The 20339-nt window shown below is 39.7% G+C and overlaps 1 protein-coding gene across 2 annotated transcripts; it reads left to right on the forward strand.

The window, feature by feature from the left end:
* Window positions 1-748: 748 nt before the first annotated feature.
* Window positions 749-15918, forward strand: ticrr (TopBP1-interacting, checkpoint, and replication regulator). Of its 2 annotated transcripts, none has more exons than XM_074633823.1 (21): window positions 749-1945; window positions 3205-3442; window positions 3837-4072; window positions 4493-4727; window positions 5117-5255; window positions 5395-5522; window positions 5744-5944; window positions 6067-6212; window positions 7104-7204; window positions 7469-7562; window positions 7924-8006; window positions 8268-8498; window positions 8758-8845; window positions 9119-9197; window positions 9560-9691; window positions 10271-10361; window positions 10495-10553; window positions 11025-11302; window positions 11665-13846; window positions 14279-14407; window positions 15204-15918. In XM_074633823.1, the coding sequence occupies exons 1-21, from the start codon at window positions 1292-1294 to the stop codon at window positions 15323-15325; spliced, it is 5646 nt and encodes a 1881-aa protein (XP_074489924.1). In that variant the 5' UTR covers window positions 749-1291; the 3' UTR covers window positions 15326-15918. The 2 variants fall into 2 exon arrangements, with proteins under 2 accessions (XP_074489924.1, XP_074489925.1); XM_074633824.1 differs by having other exon boundaries at window positions 14282-14407; window positions 15204-15463.
* Window positions 15919-20339: the final 4421 nt, after the last annotated feature.

Genomic DNA, 20339 nt, shown 5'->3' on the forward strand with positions numbered 1-20339 from the left:
AGTGTTTGACAATTTCTTGTAAAGCGCTTTGAGTGGTCGGAAGACTAGAAAAGCGCTATATAAATGCAAGTCCATCCATTTACCATTTACTTATGTTTTTCATTGTATGTAATACAACTTTTTTCTGGCTGTCCACTTCCTTGTATGATCATTCTCTTTTTTTAATTCCTTCTTTTTTTTATTTTACATGTTCGAAATAAATTTTGAAATGAAATGAAAAATGACATCTCACCTCAATTTGCCTTGATTTTCCTACTAAAATATGGTAATCTGTGGTCCAATCTATGGTTTCTTTTTGGAAGTCCAAAATTATCAAAATAATTTCAATTAGACTTCAAAATCAAGCCTTAATTTATATAATAATATAATAATTTATACATAGATATTTTTAAGTTCGCTTGTTTATATTTACTTTGAGCATTAAAATTTAAATTTAAAAAAGTAAAACAAGCAAAAAGTGGAAATCCATTTATGTACTTCTACAAAAACGTTAAAGGAATAAAGGGAGCAAGTGACTGACTAGCTTTTTAAAAGTTAAATGCAAGTGGTACTTTTTCTATTTATACCTTTTAACTTTGTCCAGATTTGATTGACAGTGCATTTACCCAATAGAGAGTTAATATGAGATTTGTAACCAATCACCGACTAGCTTGTCTCTTAATTTGAACCAATCAGCTTCTTGTTGTTCCAGAATGTAACCAATCACAGCGAAGGGGCGGGCTCCTCTTCAAGGAGCGCGAACGGTTAAGGACCCAAAATGGCGAATATGGAAGAAATCAGTTAGGCTAACGGGAATAACGTGATATGGACACTTTAAGACGTTTTAATACCTAAATAACGGGTTTGTTTCTTTTCTACTATAGGTGACAAGTTATTTAGGTAAACGGCGAGCGCTACACCTATGTTACATTAGTAGAAGTTCATTTTTTATCACGTAAAGTTGAGTTTTGGTAGCTACGCTAGTTAGCTACAAGGCGTATAGAAGAAGGATAGGACACGCGTCATCATGCGTCATAGCACTCGCCGAAATTGAGCCAATCAAAACGCAGGACCGCAGCTTCAGATACACTGCACATGCGTGATACCACTCATCCCAAGACCGTGTCCTAGCCTCCGTTTATAGGCCTTGGGTAGCTAGAAACATGAAGTGTAGTTAGTTAGCAGCTGTAAGTGGCGTCTCTGCCCACAAACAATGAAATAACAGCGGATCTGAATACGTTTGAGCAAGGCTGACCTGTTTTAATGCCTTATCGATGAGTTAAGGAGCTCTGGAGCCACTGCAGCTGACATTATGGCTTTACACAACTTGGTTTTTGTCATCGATGTGGATTATGGAGATCAGCTGGATGCCAGGAATCATCTCCTGAAACGAGGATTATTACAAACCCTGCTGCATTTCGGATACAAGTATGGATTTGACAAAGTGCGATGGGGTTATAAGTTCTTTCAGTCCAAGACTGGCCGCAGTGCAAGCCTCATATCCAGGGGGTCCGACTTCAAGGAGCTAAGACACAAAACTTTTGAGGACTTTGAAGTGGAGTTTGATGCCAAGTTTGACCTGAAGGATAAACCATCTCAGCAGCAGCAATCCAATCATTCTGCCTCCTCGGTTCAAAATGCACTCAAAGAAACCTTACTGGACTTCCAGTGGGACAGACCAGACATCACCTCTCCCACTAAACTGTCCTTGAGGCCAAGGAGGTCGAGCCGAGCTGGAAAGCCCAGTGTTTCACAGGAGGATGATATTTCAAACAACGGGAGGAATGTGGTGTTTATTGTCTCGGAGTGTCCACGATCCAGGTCACAACTTGTGGACTATCTTTCTTTGGGAAACCGTGAGCTGCCTGCAGATGTGGCTGAGCACATAATACCCAGGGGCCTTCACGACATGCTGATGCAGCGACAGGTGGTGCTGCACTGGATTGACAGTAGATCACATGTCCAGGTGAGCAAAGCACCTGAGTACTGGAGCAGAATAGAATAGAATAGATAGATAGATAGATAGATAGATAGATAGATAGATAGATAGATAGTAACTTTATTGATCCCGAGAGAAATATTAGGAGTCAGAGCAACAATATCACCAGAATAAAACCTAATATGAAAAATAAATAATGAAAATATGACAATGCAAAACTGATATTTTATTTAAATACACTTTGTAAACAATATCAACACTAGGGTATGCTCAAGAACAGTATAATATTTGTGCTGTGTTAACTGTTGCAAATAGTAACCTCACATTGTAAGACACATCACAGCAAAAGACAGTGTATTAGATAGAAACTTTATTGATCCAGAGGGAAATTCAAGTTTCCAGCTTCACAGTTCCATAGTGCAAAACATGTTAGTAAAAAGGCAGTAAAAAAGTTAGTAGTGCAAAGTACTATATATATATATACCAGATATAAAAATACAAGGAGATGAAGAAAACTGTTAAAACTGAATATAGTGCAGAGTAACAGCTGTGATACAAGACTATTATATTACCATTAGGCACCAAATTGAGCTGGACTATTTTCCCGAAATCAATAATCACACTATTTGTAAATCAGTTGGTTCATAACAAATCATGTGTATATAAATAGTGTTGCTTTCCTTTACTATTTTGTGTAATCTAGTGGTGGGTGACAACCAGGGTTGGAAATTAGCACCAGCCACCAGCCAAATGGCACATGGGGTCACTGAATGATGTGAGCATATGCTTTGGCCATTTCGGCCATCAGATCTCAACTCAGTTGAGCACCTGTGGGAGATTTTTGAATGAAGTGCTGGGTGGCACTCTCACCATTATCACCAAAACACCAATTGGGGAAATATCTTTTGGAAGAATGGTGTTCATTCAGAGACCTGTAGAATCTATGCCAAAATGCTTTGATGGCTGGTGTTTGCACAACACCTAACCAAGACACTTTATTTTGGCTGTTCCATTAATTTGTTACTCACCTGTATGACCAAGCTGCTTGTTTTTTGTTTTTGTTTTCATATCCACTGTTACTAGGATCTAAATAGTTAGTTATCTTATCACATCACAGAAACAGGATGCAGCAATTTTTTTGGGCTAAAAAGTTTATATATGTTTCAAAACCTGCATGGTCAAGGCATTAACCAAAACTAACCTCATACTCTTTACTGTTTAACCAGCCAGTGTGAAATTCCTCTTTCCACTGACTTGAGCAACTTTGATCTTTTGTCCTCTTACAGGTCATGAGGTGTGAGGATCACCTCAGCTTTCACAAGCTGTCTGAGGTCCTAGCTCAGCTGGGCGGCAGAGTGATCCCCGTGGTTGCACTGCTGAACCTCTGCTCCACTCAAAAGCCAGACTCTGACATCAGGAGAGAGACTTTTGCATTCAAGTCCAGCATCGGATACCTGCTGTCGTCTGAAAGGCTCCACCGCCTGGCTTTTCCTGTCATATGCGGTGTTCTGCAGTGGGAGCAAGGTTGGTAACATGGAAATGAACACTTATCATCACCTGTTACGACTCAAACGTGCCTGAAATAGTGCAGCCGTTAAAACTATTTGTGTGATCTATAGTTTAAATACAGATATAAAATAGCCATGAGACATTACTGCCCATATACAGATAAATATTGTGTATGTGTATTTTTATATCTTTTTTATTAATCTCGTAGTGTGTATTTTTTAATAAAATGTGTGTTTATATATACCAATCAAGATCAAAAAGACGGCTAAATCTGAACATGAGCCAAACACAACAGCAGAAATGATATGAGATGCATACGTGACGGGCAAGGGAAATTAAACACATTAAACATGAAGTTGGGAAGAACTGCCATTATTCATGTGTGTTGTGTTATTCTTCACCTGCCCAGGTGATGTGACACAGAGCTGTGGCATCATGGTTGAGCCAGTGTCTCGCAGACAGAGGCTTCTCCCAGAGTCGGTGGAAGTGTGTCTGAAAGGAGTGCTGCAGGACTGGGATGACTCTTCACTGACGCAGACCTCCACAGAGTCCTGGGTGCTACAGTGCTCCAGCAGCTGTGACCAGGGAGCTGCTGCTGCCTTTCAGCATCTCCTGATGGAGCTGTCTGCTCATGCTCTCCACATGGTGAGACATTCAAACACAACAATGCGGCTTTACACAAGGTGCTCATGTACAAATTGTGTTTCAGTTATACAGTACAGATGACCCAGTTAAGGGCCACTGCTACAGCATACATATCTGCTTTGTAAATCACTAGTACTGTGTTTTCCTTTGAGAAAAAAATCAGAAACGATTGGGGGAGATTCATATTTTTCAGCCTCATGATGGCGCACCCTAGTTTTGAATTAATTTAACAGAATAATTGAATGTTTGAGATGTGCTTTCACAAAAAAAAATAACACATACACACACAGAGAAAGACCTGCTAAATGTCAGGTGCTCCGGTGCGACCAATGAAAATGTTTAGTCGCACTTGACCGATTTGTGGTTGCATTTACTGATTAACTTCTTCTGCGTTTTCCCGTGTTGTGCTTGTTCTCCCAGCTTTCTGAGGTGAATGACAGCGGCCTGGTGTGTTCAGCTGTCCTCTCCCCGTTGTCACACACTACAGCTCTGCTCACCATCCTCCAGTCTGGAGTCACTCAGCACGACCAGTTCCTGACCACCGAAATCATTGCCCCCGCCACAGCAGAAACCTCTGCTGACCTGCCAGATGTTGTGAGCAGTGTTCTGGGAGTAGTGTATGACATCATGGAGGAGGATGATGACACTGTTGATGGTGAGGATAGAATAGTAATATTCAGGGTTCAAAACATCAAATGTGTATCTTTGGAAACATTTCTGCCTCAATTTATCAGTATTTTGTCAAACACACACGATTTTGACACCAAAAATTAATATATGTTACCAAAAGGTTATGCTTGACTTGTAGCTATTAAAATTAGACAGTTCAGTGGATACATTTAACAGGATAATATCATGTTTTTCTTTTTTCATATGTAATGGTAGATGCCTTATGTTCCTAATCTATGTATATGCCTCGTTGAAAGAGCAAATATTAGAGATGGAGACATTTTGAAATGTGTTAGATGGTAGCAGTATAGTTTTATTTCCAATGCATGTTGTATTGCTATCTGTTTATTAATGATTTATTTCTTTATTCCTCAGACCAACCAAAGGATCATCAGGTTCCTGAGTGGGCTCAGCAGGAAGTCGGCCATTGCCCGCTGACAACAGGCGTGTTGGAGAGTTGGTTCCCTCAGTCAGACCAGTCAGGAGTGAGTTCCCATTTAATGGAGTCAATGAGGTAAGATTTAAATTTCTTTGTGGAATTTGTATATAGCGCTTATGAAGCAAGACTTCTATAAAGATGTAAACATAAAAATAATCAAAGGCAATCTAAAAAAAAAACGGCATTTGGTCCTGATGTTATTCTTGTTGAACAGGTTGCTTGATGCAGTGCCAGAGCAGATAGAAGAGGAGGAGATGTCTGTCCTACAGCAGGAGCTGATCAGTGGTCTGGCTGAATTGTATCAAACATCCCGGGGCGCAGATACCAAGAGGGGCAAGAAACGTGAGAAAGCCTCATCTCAATTTTCATGCATATTCCAAGGTTTCTATGATGGTCATGAAATTTGTAAAAGTATAAACGTACTGTAGGTAAAGGTTTGTTATTTTAAATTGGGAGAAAATGGAAGAAATTTGGTCAGTTTCCAGTATAATCTTATCAAGATTTTTTCCTGAGGGAAAGCGGCACAAAACCTTTATCTATATTTTCCCATCTTTGATCTTCAGGTGGCGCCCAGCGCACACCGGTGAAACAGAAGATGAAGACCATGAGCCGTTCTCTGCAGATGCTGAATGTGGCGCGGCTGAACGTCAAAGCCCAAAAGGACCAGGCAGAGGCTGAACAGCTGGGGGCCGAGAGCAGGGCGCCAGACCGACAGGGGAAGAGACGGTCAAGTGACAGAAACAAATCTGGAGCGAACACCATCAGTGAGTGTAAAAACTTTACAACATTCCTGCTCAGATTATCACCCTGCTAGAGCGAATAAGCATATTTCTAAAAGTGTCAAACTCTACTTTTGACCAGTAATGTATCTTCTTTCTTTGCCCAGTGTTCAGTAGTGAGGAGGAGCTGCTGTCCCATCTGAAGTGCAGTTACGAGAAGACTGTGGCAGAGAAAGACTTGTCCCTCCTCACTGGAGTCCGGCAGCTCCTGTTTGCTGTGAAAAGCTTCCTCGTGACAGAATCAGACCTGCAGGTAAGACACGCGGCAGCTTTAAATATACTTCAAGATTATGACCTGACCCACTTTCATCATGACAGCAGACTGGTTATTATTATCTGATGGTGGATGAATTGATAGATTGTTGTGCTGCACAATTGTGGATAATCATACATTGTGATTTCAGTTGTTAGTATGGCTGCACGATTAAGGCCAAATTGATCATCACGATTATTTTGATCAATATTGAGATCACGATTATTCATCAAGATTATTCATTGATTTTTAGGGACAAAATATTTATATTTCACTTTCACATTTAAATAATCAGAGCACCGCTTTCACTTTCATGTTGTGCTACATTCCTACTAATTAACAGATCTTTGCATCAATATAAGACTTAAAATAAGGTTCTACCTCACCTGAATTCAGTGCATTTTTTGTTTTGCCCGTCTGCACTTTGTTAAAATTAGTAATATAATACAGTATTACTTTTTATACTCTGGACTGCAGCCGCAAGAATAATTCAAGAACGTTTTTCATGGGCTGCTGGCTGTTAGTTTAGGAAGTGATTGATTTGATATGCAGCAGAGTTTTCTATGAGTGGAGCATGCATTTTAAACGGCAATATCGCAGTCGATCATGTTTATTTAATTGAGAAGCCAAAGTCTTGATCATGATTAACATTTAATTAATTGTGCAGCCCTAGCTGTCAGTAGATTCTGTTAATTGGTACTGTCAGATTGTTTTTGTTGTTTTTTTAACATGCCTACTGTAGGAAAAAAATAATAAGATGTTGATATAAACTGCAGAATTTTTTCTTAGCGGGCTAATGAAAGCCTTCAGTGCTTCACATGACAAGTACATTAAAGACCAAATGGACAGTTGGACTGTGATTAATTTGTATATGTAAAAATGTTTTTGCAGGTAAAGACCTCCCTGTTTGTCCAGCAGCACCTTCTCAAGAGCAGCAAATCAATCAGGCAGCTCTATGGCACGGCTGCTGATGTTGATAGCAAAGTCAGAGAGTGAGTGCTTTCTACCTTTGTGTATTTTCTTGTTTTTAGAGTCAGTAAAATATGTAAATCTCAGCTCATTGACAAGCCACTTGGACCTCTTTCTGTGGTTATACTAGCTCTCTCCTAGGTGTGAAATGTCTACTTGTTTGTCTGTTTGTGGCTGATCATTGCGGATAAACGTGTGCCCATCTTCCTTCATAAATAAAGGTTAATTCTAATCTAAAGTCAAATCGTTTATATTTACGTGTCAGTAACACAGGTTCTGTCCTATAGGTGCAAGCTTCAGGCGTTGCTGAGGCTGGAGTTGTGCAGACTTTTCTCCACGGAGCAGTCCGACTCACTGGATGTTGATCAGATGGCAGAGGAGGTAAGATGCTCGCTATTGAGTCACTGGTGCAGTTGAATCTTCTTTTATGCAATGGCAAAGGGCAGAAGAGTAAATGTGGCTTCAGAGTTTAGCACTGTCATTCTTTTGCAAGCCATACTGGTGAAAAATACTGTAGGTGCTTCTGTCAGTATTTGGCTGGTTGCTATTGTTCATCTTCTTAGTCTGACTCAGTAAACAGAGTCATTTATTTAATTGATTGCTTATTTTAATCAGCATAAAATATCAGATGTTTATTAACGGCCTGAAACAGTTTTGACAAGCAAGTTTTTGTCTTGAATTTCATTCATTGCACAACTGAGGAAACCAAAAAGTAAATTCTTACCTCCTTTCTGTTCCTCAGGTGGCTGAAATGCTCAGGATAATTTCCCTAACAAAAGACCCGGTTTGCCTAGCAAGGTTCCTTGGAGACGAAGTCCTCCCAGGGTAAGTGTGTGAGAGGCTGCAGGGATTTTTGTTTTTGTTTATTCTTATTCAAATGAATAAGAAAAATAATAAAAGCCTAATACTCTTGATCATTTCCTTGCTAAAAAAAACTCAAAACTCAAACTGGCATGTTTGAACACCGACTTGGTGCATCACAGCATCCATATTGAATTGTAATTGGAAACTGTGATTTTAAACGAGCCAAATATTTCTCATCCATAGTTGTCAGAATCTAACAACAGTCTTTCTGTATCATGAAAGGTTCCTGACCGCCGTCCCCAGAGTGCTTGCAGACATCTACCATAGTCTGGGCACCCAGCTCCCTGAGGCTCTGATGGCTGTTCTGCCTGCTGACTTCTTCAGCGACGAGTCCGTCGCCAAGGACAGCGTTTCTCCTTCAGCCTCCTCACCTCCCCTCTCCACACAGAGCGTGCTTTCGGATGGCAGAGATCGCCTGCAGGACCTGCGAGATCGCTCCGCCAGCAAGAGGAGGTGAGGGGAGGCTGGATGTTTGCTGGAATGACACTTGTGGTGTTTTGGAAAATTAGGAAGGGCTGGGATTTACAAAATATATATATTAGATACTACGACAAAGAAGAGACATTTCAGTGAAGATGATGACGTTGCTCTTTGAATGTCACTGAAATGGAATCATTTAATTTTTAGTAACAATTTTAATGATTCAGCCATGACGTATATATTTTGTAAGAAATATGTCCAGAATTGTAATTTTTTTCTGTCTTTTTGTCAGGAGTGGGATGCTGACTCGTCATCGCAGTATGACTGAATCATCACAGGGTCATCGCCAAATAGAGATCCCCAAAAAGACTACAAGAGCTGTAAGATAACCATAGATAATTAATCATTGCTGATAAATCTGTTGGATTATTATGAAACTTGAAACAAGTATTTTCATAACATCTCTTAATTGTTGGGTTTTTACGCTAACCAGCTCAGAGTCAATCAAAGGCATACAAACTTTTAAATGTGTTACTGATTGTCTAATTTGTGAAGACCATAACCCAACTAAGAGACCTGAGATGATCTTGTTTCATGGTTATTTTATCTGTCTAATCCAGATTACTTTACCTGCTTTATTGTTTTTTCATTAGTCCAAATCAAAGGTCTGTGTTGCTTTGGAGAAACCTGTTGCAGAACCAAAACCTCAACCTCAGAAACAAGAAACACACGGTATGTTTATTTTATTTTATCTGACTTAAACACGTGCAGCTCCACTTCCCTACACAACACTAAATCTTATCTTTTAAATATAGAATTGAATCTCTGTAGGTTTGAGTTGTGAACATCTTAAATTAATTTGCCTAAAACATCCTCAGAAAACTCAAACCACGTCTGCAGAATAATCCAGTCCTCTGCTGTTCATTAGTTTTCTTAGTATGTTGTAATCATTCATAGTTGTGACTGAATTCAACCTGAATTCAACCTGTTTTTTCCACAAAGAAGCAAACTAGAAGCTCTTAACATCCTCTTTTCAAGCTGACGGGGAGATTGTTTTATACTCTAAATACAGACCATTTTCTGATTGTCCACAGAGGTGACGAAGGTGAGAAGAAACCTGTTCAACCAAGAGGTTGTCTCCCCCTCAAAGAAAGCCAAGCTGCCGAGGAGCCAGTCTGTGTCCGCAGTAGAAGGCTTGAAACGCAAGCGATCTCTTGAATCTGAAGGTAAAAAGATTAATTATTACTGTTGTAAATGAAGGAATGAAAGCTGACTTTTTATCTGCAGGCAAGGAGAACCTTTTACTTTCAGTGTTTAGCCATTCACCTCTGATATTCACTGCTAGACGGACAGTAAGAAAGAAGTTTAGTATATTTTTTTGTGATAGGAGTTTGTCCTACATGATAATTACATTATCAACTTATCGTACAATATATGGATATGACCTTGATCATTTTTACGGACCTTGATATTGCCTGTTGTCCATTTTATTCATTGTTTTGGTTGTGTGGTTTTATTTTATTAATGTTTAATTTATTTCGAATATTTTAATATTTTTATGTCTGAATATGTTTAAGAATTAAAAGTTCATAGCTCTTTGAAGGGTGTTTTTACATTATTATACTATTATATTATGATTATATCAGTGGCATAAAATGGTTTTAAAATGACAATAATATTTTTAATCGCAATTATTTCTGGGACAATTTATCATCCAACAAAAGCAGTTATCGTGAGAGGCCTACCGCCACACATCCATTTCATTTGTTTAGTAATTCATCTCAAAGGAAATTCTTTCTTTTCAGAGAGGCACAAACTTCTAACAAAGAAAGTGTGTGAAACGCCCCACCACAAGCAAGTGTCTAGTCGCCTCCTTTATCGACAGAAAATGGGACGGTATGTATTTATCAACAGTTTGCCTTATTGAGATTTTATTTAATTCCTCAGTTATTATATTTTATGACCCAAAATGATCTGAAGCTGCTAATTGTGGTAACCTGAAAGTGTTCACCGTTGTTTTCGTTTTCAGGAGATCCATTCCTTCTGAGGAGTGCATTGTGGAAGAGTCACCAGTAAAACCTGCTGAAGGTATTTAACTGATATCACAGTTTTTTGGTTGTTTTTCCACCCAAAATGTATTTACATGAATTATTAATTATAGTCTGTATTTGTCTTGTGTTTTAAGTACACAACAGAGGTATGTGTTGTATTTTGAATTGAAGAAATTAATCTGAGATATAAACCCAGCAGGAGTCGGGGATTTATGTTGTAAAACTGATTATATTTATTTCAAAATTTAAATGAGCAGAAACTGAATCTAATTCACCTTGAAATCAAATTGATCACATTAGTTATTAACGTAATCTTGCATACAGCAATTGACTTGATTAACATATTTCACTTAAAGATAAAATATAATTACTGTAAAATATTGTATGCTTTTTATTCCCCTTTAAGTTGACATTGGTGTATTGTAGTTAGAATTAATTTCATTTATTATTTTGTTTCATTGGAGCACTACCGATAACTTAGTCTTTTTGTGCGTTGGTTTTGTATCAGACCTACGAAGGAGCCCAAGGATAAAGAATCTTGCTCGAAGACACTCAAACGTCTTCTACTCAAGTTCTCAGCCTCGCTCCCGCAACCTGGACAGGGCTCTCTCTGCATCCCAGCTGACTCTCAGCGAAGGCAAAATCAGTGGAGTTAATGTGAAAGCAGTTCGTTCTCCCATGCGTCTTCTTTTTGGGGCTGCTGTTTCCCCCGGTCGTCCTTCTGACCAGTCTGGTGCAACCAGGCTCACCAGGTCACGGCTGTCAACAGAATCTAGTGTTTTTGAGGTAAGTTCTCTTTTTAATAACATGGTTCAGCACAACACATCATATACATTAGTAGCTGTTAGGGTTGGGCGATATGACGGTATATACCATGCGAACATAGTGGAGCATTTAGCAGCTAAAGAGTCGGATATTTCCCTCAGGAGTTGGTAGAGATCAAAAACAGAGCTAAAAGAGAGTGAATATTGTGTGTAAGTGGTCAGAAACACGACTCCAGATATATTATAATGAAACGGCTGGATGTGTAAATAAGGAACTGTTTGTTAATATGTCATGTTGGGTTCACGACGTGTTTCCGCTGCCCCCAAGTGACAAAAAAAGTTATTGCAGGTTTAATGACATTTTTGTTTGTGTGTTTGTTTCAGAGTCCAAATAAAACTCCAACAAAGTCACCCGGCAAACGTGGGAGGGCCATGCACGGGATCACAACACCCAGGACACCCAAGACACCCAAGACCCCTCGAACACCAGGGTCCCCCAAAACGCCACCACCATCCAGGAAGTGTATTTTCCCTGTTGCGGAGAGCCCTGTTGCGGGCAGCTCTCGTGAACTTGGTATGGCTCTGAGAGGCAGTCCTTTCAGATCTCCAGCCAGACAGACTCTTGTGATAGAAACACCTACTAAGGAGAGCCCCGTGAGGAGCCCACTGAAGGGTATTCTCAGGACTCCAGTCAAGGCCTTGGTTGAATGCCACTCCTCCTCTGGATTACATCATCTCAATAGCCCAATTTCCAAGACTCCCAAGAAGAGCGTCACGTGGTCCCCATCCCCTCGAAAGTGTAGAGTGGCAGAGAGCAGCGCTACTTTCAAGGTGCCAGAGTCGCCTCGTACTGAATCCCGCACTTCGCCGAGGCTGGTGAAAACACCCAACAAATTCAGTAGTCCTGTCCAAAGCACAAACACTAAAAGAGACATTTTCGAGACCCCAGAAAAGACTGCAAATAGTGTTGGTTTGATACAGGAAAAAAATCAGAGGTCATCTGAAAAACGTCACAACAGGATGAAAACACCTGAAAAAGGTGACTCTGTTAGTCTTCTGGAAATGCCTCCTCCACAATCCACACCACCTCCAGACCACTACCTGTCACCTAAACCCAACTATAGAACTCAATCCAGGACCCCTAGTCCTACTCACAACATGAGTACTCGCTCTGGACGAACTCCAGGCAAAAGTTCAAACATTGCGTCCCCATGTAAGCCAGTATTTACACCAGCAGGAGGCACTACTGTTTCAGAAGAATCAAATACTTCAGTAAAGTCTCCAGCAAAGTCCATAAAAAGAACGAGGTCTGGTCAAAGTGCTGGAACCACCAGACATAACCTAAGATCCCAGTCTAGTGAGAATGTTTCCTCCAAACTAAACACAGAATCTGTTGAGAACTGTGACCTTGTGGAAAAGAACATGCAGTCAGATACAAAAGACGAGGTACAAGCTGAACCCTCCCAAACCTCTGAAACTGACTGTAGTTCCCACACAGATTCACAGCAGGTTGACGCTTCACGTTTTAACTCCACAGACGATGATAGTATGGACATTGTAGATGCTGCAGTTGTAAAGACCCAGTTTAGTGGAGGTATCAAGATGAACATTAGCTTTTCCCGGAAGCCCTCAAAGTCCAGTGAAGACTTTTTATCGAACGAAGTCTCTCCTAAATCACATGTGCCGCTCCAAGGCACCCCTGGGCGGATCTACGGCTTCCGGCAGACCCCTGACCGCCAACAGAGGGAGGCTGCTGCTCGTTTGGGGTACGGAAATGAATCGCCTCGATTTTCAACTCCTAGAGGCCCAACGAGACTTAGTCGACAAAAGGGCACGGGCACTCCGAACCCTCTGACTTACCAAGTAGAATTGGAAATGCAAACATCAGGACTTCCCAAGCTCAAAATCAAACGCACAGATTCCATGAATGCGGGCGATTTCGCCTCGAGCCCTTTAGTTGGTGTGAAACCTTCTCAGCTGGAAAGCCCCTTGGCTTTGTTTTCTAAGCACAGAGATCCTGGATGTGTCTCACCGTCTGTCTGTACTCATGTCACCCCGGCCAAGAGCACGCCTGGAAAAGGTGGAAGCGTCCAAACTTACATCTGCCAGTCTTACACCCCTACACGCCATCCTGCGGGGACAATGTCTCCAGTGGCAACTGCAGACCTCATTCCCCTGACTCCTTCACCTCAGAGTGTAGGGAAGGTGACCCCAGACAACCTCAACAGCTGGCCTCGCAGGAAGAGAGCTCAGGTTGGAGTGGTTGGAGGCAAGGATCGTAGCCTGAAGCTGGAGCCTTTGCTGGGGGAGTTGCTTGAGGAAGCTGAGCTTGGTGTCAGCAGATTGCAGGACGTTGAGGACACGGATGAACCCTCAAACAACAAAGCTGCAATATTAGTTTTGACGTCCAAACAGTCGCCCCGAGTTGCAGAAGATGCATCTCCTCTTTCTCCACTGGAGGACTTGTACTGGATGGAGAAGCTGGCCCAGCAGGCTGACTGTGCTGATCCTCAGAGAGCGGAAGAAGACGTCATATGGGGCGCTGGAAATGGAGACGTCAAGTCAAGTAAGCTACGGTTCACACATTACAGCTAAGATATTTTCATTGTTGACTTAGCTTCTACATTCTGACCAAATATTTATTATGTAATGATATGAGAGGAAAGCAAGAGAACGTTCACGGATGTTAAGCTGTGACGAGTACATGTTTTGTATTTGTGCTTGATAAATGACTGAAATTCAATATAATATTATTATAAATGTGTTTTAAATCATTTAACTTTGTAACAATTTACTTATCAAATATTGAACTCATTTTTAGAGCTAGAGTTAGCTATCATTAGCTATAATTAGCTATCGTTTGGTGTCTTGACATTTAAAAATAGTTTTGGAGATATTATATGATATGTACAAGTTGAATGTTTTTTTCTGAAATGATTGCAAGAAGTTACAGAATAAAACCATAATGTTATCACTCATGTTTTCTACATTTTGACAGTAGCAACTCCTCCCAGCTCAAAGGTGAGGAAGTCGGTGACAGCGAGTGGGATTTTGGCCCTCACTCACTCTCCATTGTTGTTCAAGGGAAAAAAGGGCTCTGCTAGTAAGAGAACACCAAATTTTAAAGGTAAGATGTGCAGATTCATCAGTAACTATAAATAATCAATTAATTGTTTTAGTCATTTTTATGCCAAATGCAGACAAATATCTGGTTTCAGATTCTCAGATGGGACTGAAGATCTTTGGGGTTTGGACGGAAATAAATCAACACATTTTTAATACCTTGGGCTGTGGAAAATTATATCCGGCATTTTCACTGTTTTCTGACAAGATGATCGAGAAAATAATCAACTGATGAATCGATAATGGAAATGATCGTTAGTTGCATCTAGAGCCGCAACTAACGATTATTAACAATATCGATTAATCTGCTGATTTTTTTCAATTAATAAATAATTGTTTAGTCTATGAAGCGACAAAAAATTTCTTCAAATATCTTGTTTTGTTCGACCAAAAGTCCAAATACTTAAAAAATATTTAGTTTACAAGCATATATGACAATGAGAAGCAGGAAATCTTCTATTTTGAGAGACTGAAATCAGAGAACATTGGAATTGTTTCACTATTTCTCCTTGAAAAATGACTGAAACGATTATCAAAATAGCCAATTATTTTTCTGTCGATCTACTGATCGACTAGTTGCATCCCTAGTCACATATTGGTGTAGTGTTTGACTGTCCACGTAATCTTGGCCATGCAGTGTATTTTGTACTTGTCCAGGTGAGCCAGTAGGTCAGCGCTCCAGCATTCTTTCACTGAATACAATAGCCAAAAATGAACAACAACCTGATTAATACAATGAACTTGATATTCCCCTTACTGCAACTCCACTAACAATCCTCATTATTTCCTAAACGCTGTAGATGAGGCTGCATCGGGGAGGAAGATGGAAGCTGATGAAGTGGACCTGTCTCCCTTCAGCCAGCCGGTCAGCAGACGCTCAAACACAGGGAAGTCCTACAGCAGAAAGAGGCTGCTTCACTGAACCACAACACCGTCTGGCAAGCAAAGCAAAAAGATTGTCCATTCTGTGTTTCACTGTGAAGCTGTGAGCCTTTCTCAGCCATATTTTGTCAGGAGTGCTTTTGATGGCAGATCTGAAAGACGTCTTTCAAGCACCACTTGAAAGGCTTTGCAGATGAATGAATGTCCCTCTCAGTCTCCTCCACCAACACTTTCAACCCTGACATTTTCTGTTCCAACCAGTCGCCTTTGTTTTAATCAGGACATTTTAATATTATAGGTAGGTTTAGCACTGAGTTGAAAAGCTATGCAGTTCTGCCAAGATGTTTAAAACTGTTCCTATTAATGATTTTATCTGCAGTTTTCTGCATGGAAGCTAAAACGTTGGAAAAATGGTGATATCATGTCATCATTGTATTTGAAAATTTACAAATTTTACAATCAAGTCTAAAGTCTACAGTTGTTGATATAAATACTATTCATGTTTATTTATTAGTTTGTTTTTGTCATAAACTTGCTTTTATGTGAAAGGGAAGGGCCTAATGATTGATTCATATTGTAAATATCTTATGTTGCCAAAGTCTTATGTAAATAAATATCAGTTTTCATAATTAATTTATTGAAAATGTTTAGTTTTTTTATCCTGTACTCTCTTTGCTTTGTCAGGATTCACACTTGTTTTTGAATATTTGACACAGCAGGAGAAAAAAAAAGTAGAAAAGCCAGTACGGTAATGCAAACTAAAACGGTTCTTCTCTTAAACTTGAATTATAAAAGTCACACTCTATCAGCAGCCAGTAAATAAAAGGAAACCTGATCCCATCGCCTTGTAAACATCCACCGTTCCAAAGGTCAGTTCTCTAAAAGTATAAAACTCTTCACTTGCGTTCAGTAGGAGGTACATTAATGATTGAGGAAATTACATTTTAATAGCTGCCGATAACCCTCAATATTTATAGGCCTGATCAGGAATTAGATTTAATTCGTTTCATCAGAACTGCTAGTTGTTTTGGGCGTGAATTCTTTGCATATCATAGGTCATTATTACTCACAAGATTAGCTTGGCGTCGAGCACCAGTTGTTTGCTGTAAAGTCAGATAACGTGACACACCTCGTAGGTGTGCTGTGTCTCTATGCCAGTTCATACAGTGCCATTGAAAACCATTCTACCCAGTGGACAACACAGGTCTTTTTCATTAAAGACATTTTGATATGTCACAGTAAGACTTGAAATAGAAAATGAATGATGTCTGAATTCTATTCAGGCGCTTCAGTTTCAGTGTCCTGGTGTTGTGCATTCTGGCTCACTGTAACTATATTGGCTTTCTAGGAATACAACAGAGCCATTGTTAATGTTATTAGTAACACCTGCGCTTTTAGGAAAAATGTCTGCTGTGAAAAAGGTCTGTTGGATCACAGTAGATGTGTAATAAGACTTTTTTTGTTACTGACAAAATGGAGTGATGAAAGATTTTTTACAAATAGAACTAAATGAATTACATGCATGAAGCAAAGTTGTCAATAGTCTGTCTTTTGTCTAGCCTTAAAGGTATAGTTAGGGTGTTTTGAAGTGGGGTTGTGTGAGCTATTTATCCATAGTCAGGGTATTACCTCCAATAGATGACGGTCGGCACGCCCCCAATTTGGAGAAACAGACCAGAGTTACCTCACAGGAGCAAAGCAATGTACTGCTGTGGACGGGGCCGGCAGCAAAATATATTTTAGCCACCTAAAAGAAAGGTCCACCTAAAAAAAAATCGATCGTTTAGGTGTACGCTATATTTTCACTGGTTTACCTTGCCGTCAGACAGCCCTTTCCGACATGGAACTGAGGCCATTGTGTCGATCCATGGTCTCACCAAAGCAACCAGACTCCATTGGAAAAAAAATAAACTTTAGCGAATCCGAACTAACAAACGTCACACATTAACACTAAATTCACTAACTGATCGAGACAGTGGTAGACCAGCAACTCCTGTGTTCTGCACGGTAAAATGTCTGGTTGCATGGATGGATACAGTTCCCTGTCGGAAACATAGCCTGTATAGCTTTATCACAGCAAGGTAAACCGGCAAGAATATTTATATATATATGTATTCTATATACACTTGAACTGATAATTATTTATTTATTAGGTGAGCCTTTCTTTTAGGTAGCTAAAATCTGTTTTGCTGCCGGCCCCGTCCACAGCAGTACATTTCTTTGCTTCTGTGCGATAACTCCTGTCCTCTTCTCCAAACTGGGGGCGTGTTGACCGTCATCTACTGTAGGTAATACACTGACTATGGATCAGTACCTAATACAACCCCACTTCAGAACACCCAAACTATCCCTTTATGTCTCTGGATTGGTCTGTATCAGCTGAAGAATGAAGCAGCTAACACCAGGTTCATGGTGTGGGTGTTGGTGCCACAGGTTTCATGGTGGTCTTACTCACTAGTGTCCTCCTTGCATGGACTTGAAGCAAAGTCACAGCTACGACATTCTTCCCATTTCTTTAAGGTGGACCTTACTCTATTCTGACAGATATTCAGCAGAGCAGCTTCCAGATACAGCTGTATTCGACCCTTAATCACTGATTACACACAGTTGATCTTCATGTTGCAAAGGATGTTAATACGTTTGCTCTCAATAAATTTGTTTTATATTTGAATTTAAATTGAATGAATGTGTAATAATGTTTCTCATGTTGTGAGCGTGGGTTTTCTCCGGGTACTCCGGTTTCCTCCCACAGTCCAAAGACATGCAGGTTAGGTTAATTGTGGACTCTAAAATTGCCCGTAGGTGTGAATGTGAGCGTGAATGGTTGTCTGTCTCTATGTGTCAGCCCTGCGATGGTGTACCCTGCCTTCGCCCAATGTCGGCTGGGATCGGCTCCAGCCCCCCCGCGACCCCTAACGGGATAAGCGGTTGCAGATGGATGGATGGATGTAAATTCACCACAGCAGGTTTTTCCCAGTAATACTTAATCCTTTTATCGTGCGGGTCGTTGAACTTTATTTGTTCAACTACATCCTGCTGTGTGTCGTAAACTCATTCCAAGCCCTACAGAAATACCATGGGAACTTTGATCTGAGTACTGTATGCACACTATTTCCTCTTTAATCCACAGATTACTGAGTGATCCTCCATAAGGAGCTCAGACCCTGAATATGAAACAGTATGGCCTCTGTCTGGAGACCAGAGACCGGAGGGGACACTGTAAAGTGGTCAGGTCTTTAACTGCAGAGTGTACAGATCGTATTACAGACTATTACCAAATTAATTCACATTAAAAGTTGTTTTGACAAAAATAAGGCACATTAAATCTCAATCTCAATATAGCTGGGAAGGTGCACATAGTTATGTACAGTACATGCATTAACATCAACCATGCACCAAACATGTGACAGAAAAGTCTGGATAAGTCAGGTGAAGTCACAGAAGTAGAAAACTGATCTGAGGTCTGTGATGCCAAGATTTGAGTTCAGGGTGTTGCCTGGCGTTTCTTTAGTTAATGCTTTGGTACAGTTTAATTATTTTTTATTATAAAGAATCATATCAGAAAAAAGTGAGATAAGTGGCACTACCAGATCTTTTCTGAAAATATTGATGTTTAATGCTAAAGGTTGCTTGGAGGTCATTGTTAATCTTTGCCTTTAGTGATATGTACATGTATCATTGGACAAAGAAACCAGAGTACCTGTAATTTCCCAGTCAAATCAGCCGTGACTCATAATTATGAGGAAGTTGCAGCAGTTCTATGGTATGAATGACTGGATTAACCTTGTGATCAGTTTGAATGCAGAAAAATCCCTTTCATCCTTGTGATTAATGAAAGAAATGAGTGACTGCATTATGTTTTTTGGGCTCTCATGGGTAACCCAGCATGATGTGAAACCCTTTAGTGCTGCAGCCTGATTCACTGATGTCCTTCAGTATTCACACCACGCACTTTATCTCCACCACTGTCAAGGTAGCCATAATGAGACGTGTGACTTCCTGTAGCAAAGCAAATTTCACAATAAAACCCTTAGTGATCACCCTTTGAGGGTTTTAGAGTGTGCATGTTGGTTTGATAGAATTATTCTATCCTTTTAGTTTGATTTTGTTCTGCATGAATAGAAGAGCTAAATAGTTAAAGGTATAACTGTTGATAAATTATTTAGCTGCCAAGTCTTTAGCTGCCATAAAGTCTTTTTCTGTCAGTTGTGAGTTAAAGTAGCCTACTTAAGACTATAGTTTCACTTCACTTAAAGATGACAGAGCTGGGATATCCTGGTGGTTGCAGACTAATATCTACCTCAAACCTGAAATACCAGTCAGTTGAATTTACCTACATTATGTCTTGACATTGAAAATAAATTTTACGTGCTGCTGTTCTTGTACAACCAGTTTTTGGATTTGGATGTTAAATGAACCCTGCCTGTAAAAGATACAGGTACGTTTTATGAGTACGTACTCATATATTTAGGCCTATATATAGTTTCAAAATAATAACAAAAAAGGAAAAATGCACTGTGCAAAAGTTTGGGAACCCTTTTTTTATTATGTTGAAACTGAAAAAGAAATAATAAAAGTAATCTTGCTTTAAAATTGTAAGAAATGTGTTATGTTGAACTTTGTAGATATCTATTGTAAAAATTATTTTGATTAGGGGTGCCCTATTTTTGCAAAGAAATTGTAATCTATAGCAATTTCTTTTTGTAAATATATTTTATTGATTTTCAAAGTTTTTATCCCACAAGAGTAGAATATACAAAACATATATATTTGACTTAAATTTCAATTCACTTACTCAGCCCCCAAATACAAAGAGATTCAACAAATATGTTAAAAAATTGAAGTCCTCAATACTATCCCTACCACCCCACCCCGCCACCTACCCACCCATAATTGTATTGATTACTCAAACAAAGTAAAAGGGAAAAACAAATAATAATAATAATTAAGAATAATATATATATATTAATAGTCGTGTATCACAGCTGTTACTCTGCACTATATTCAGTTTTAACAGTTTTCTTCATCTCCTTGTATTTTTATATCTGGTATAT

Source organism: Sebastes fasciatus, chromosome 4 (assembly GCF_043250625.1).
Source record: "Sebastes fasciatus isolate fSebFas1 chromosome 4, fSebFas1.pri, whole genome shotgun sequence".
In the NCBI taxonomy this organism is placed as follows: domain Eukaryota; kingdom Metazoa; phylum Chordata; class Actinopteri; order Perciformes; family Sebastidae; genus Sebastes; species Sebastes fasciatus.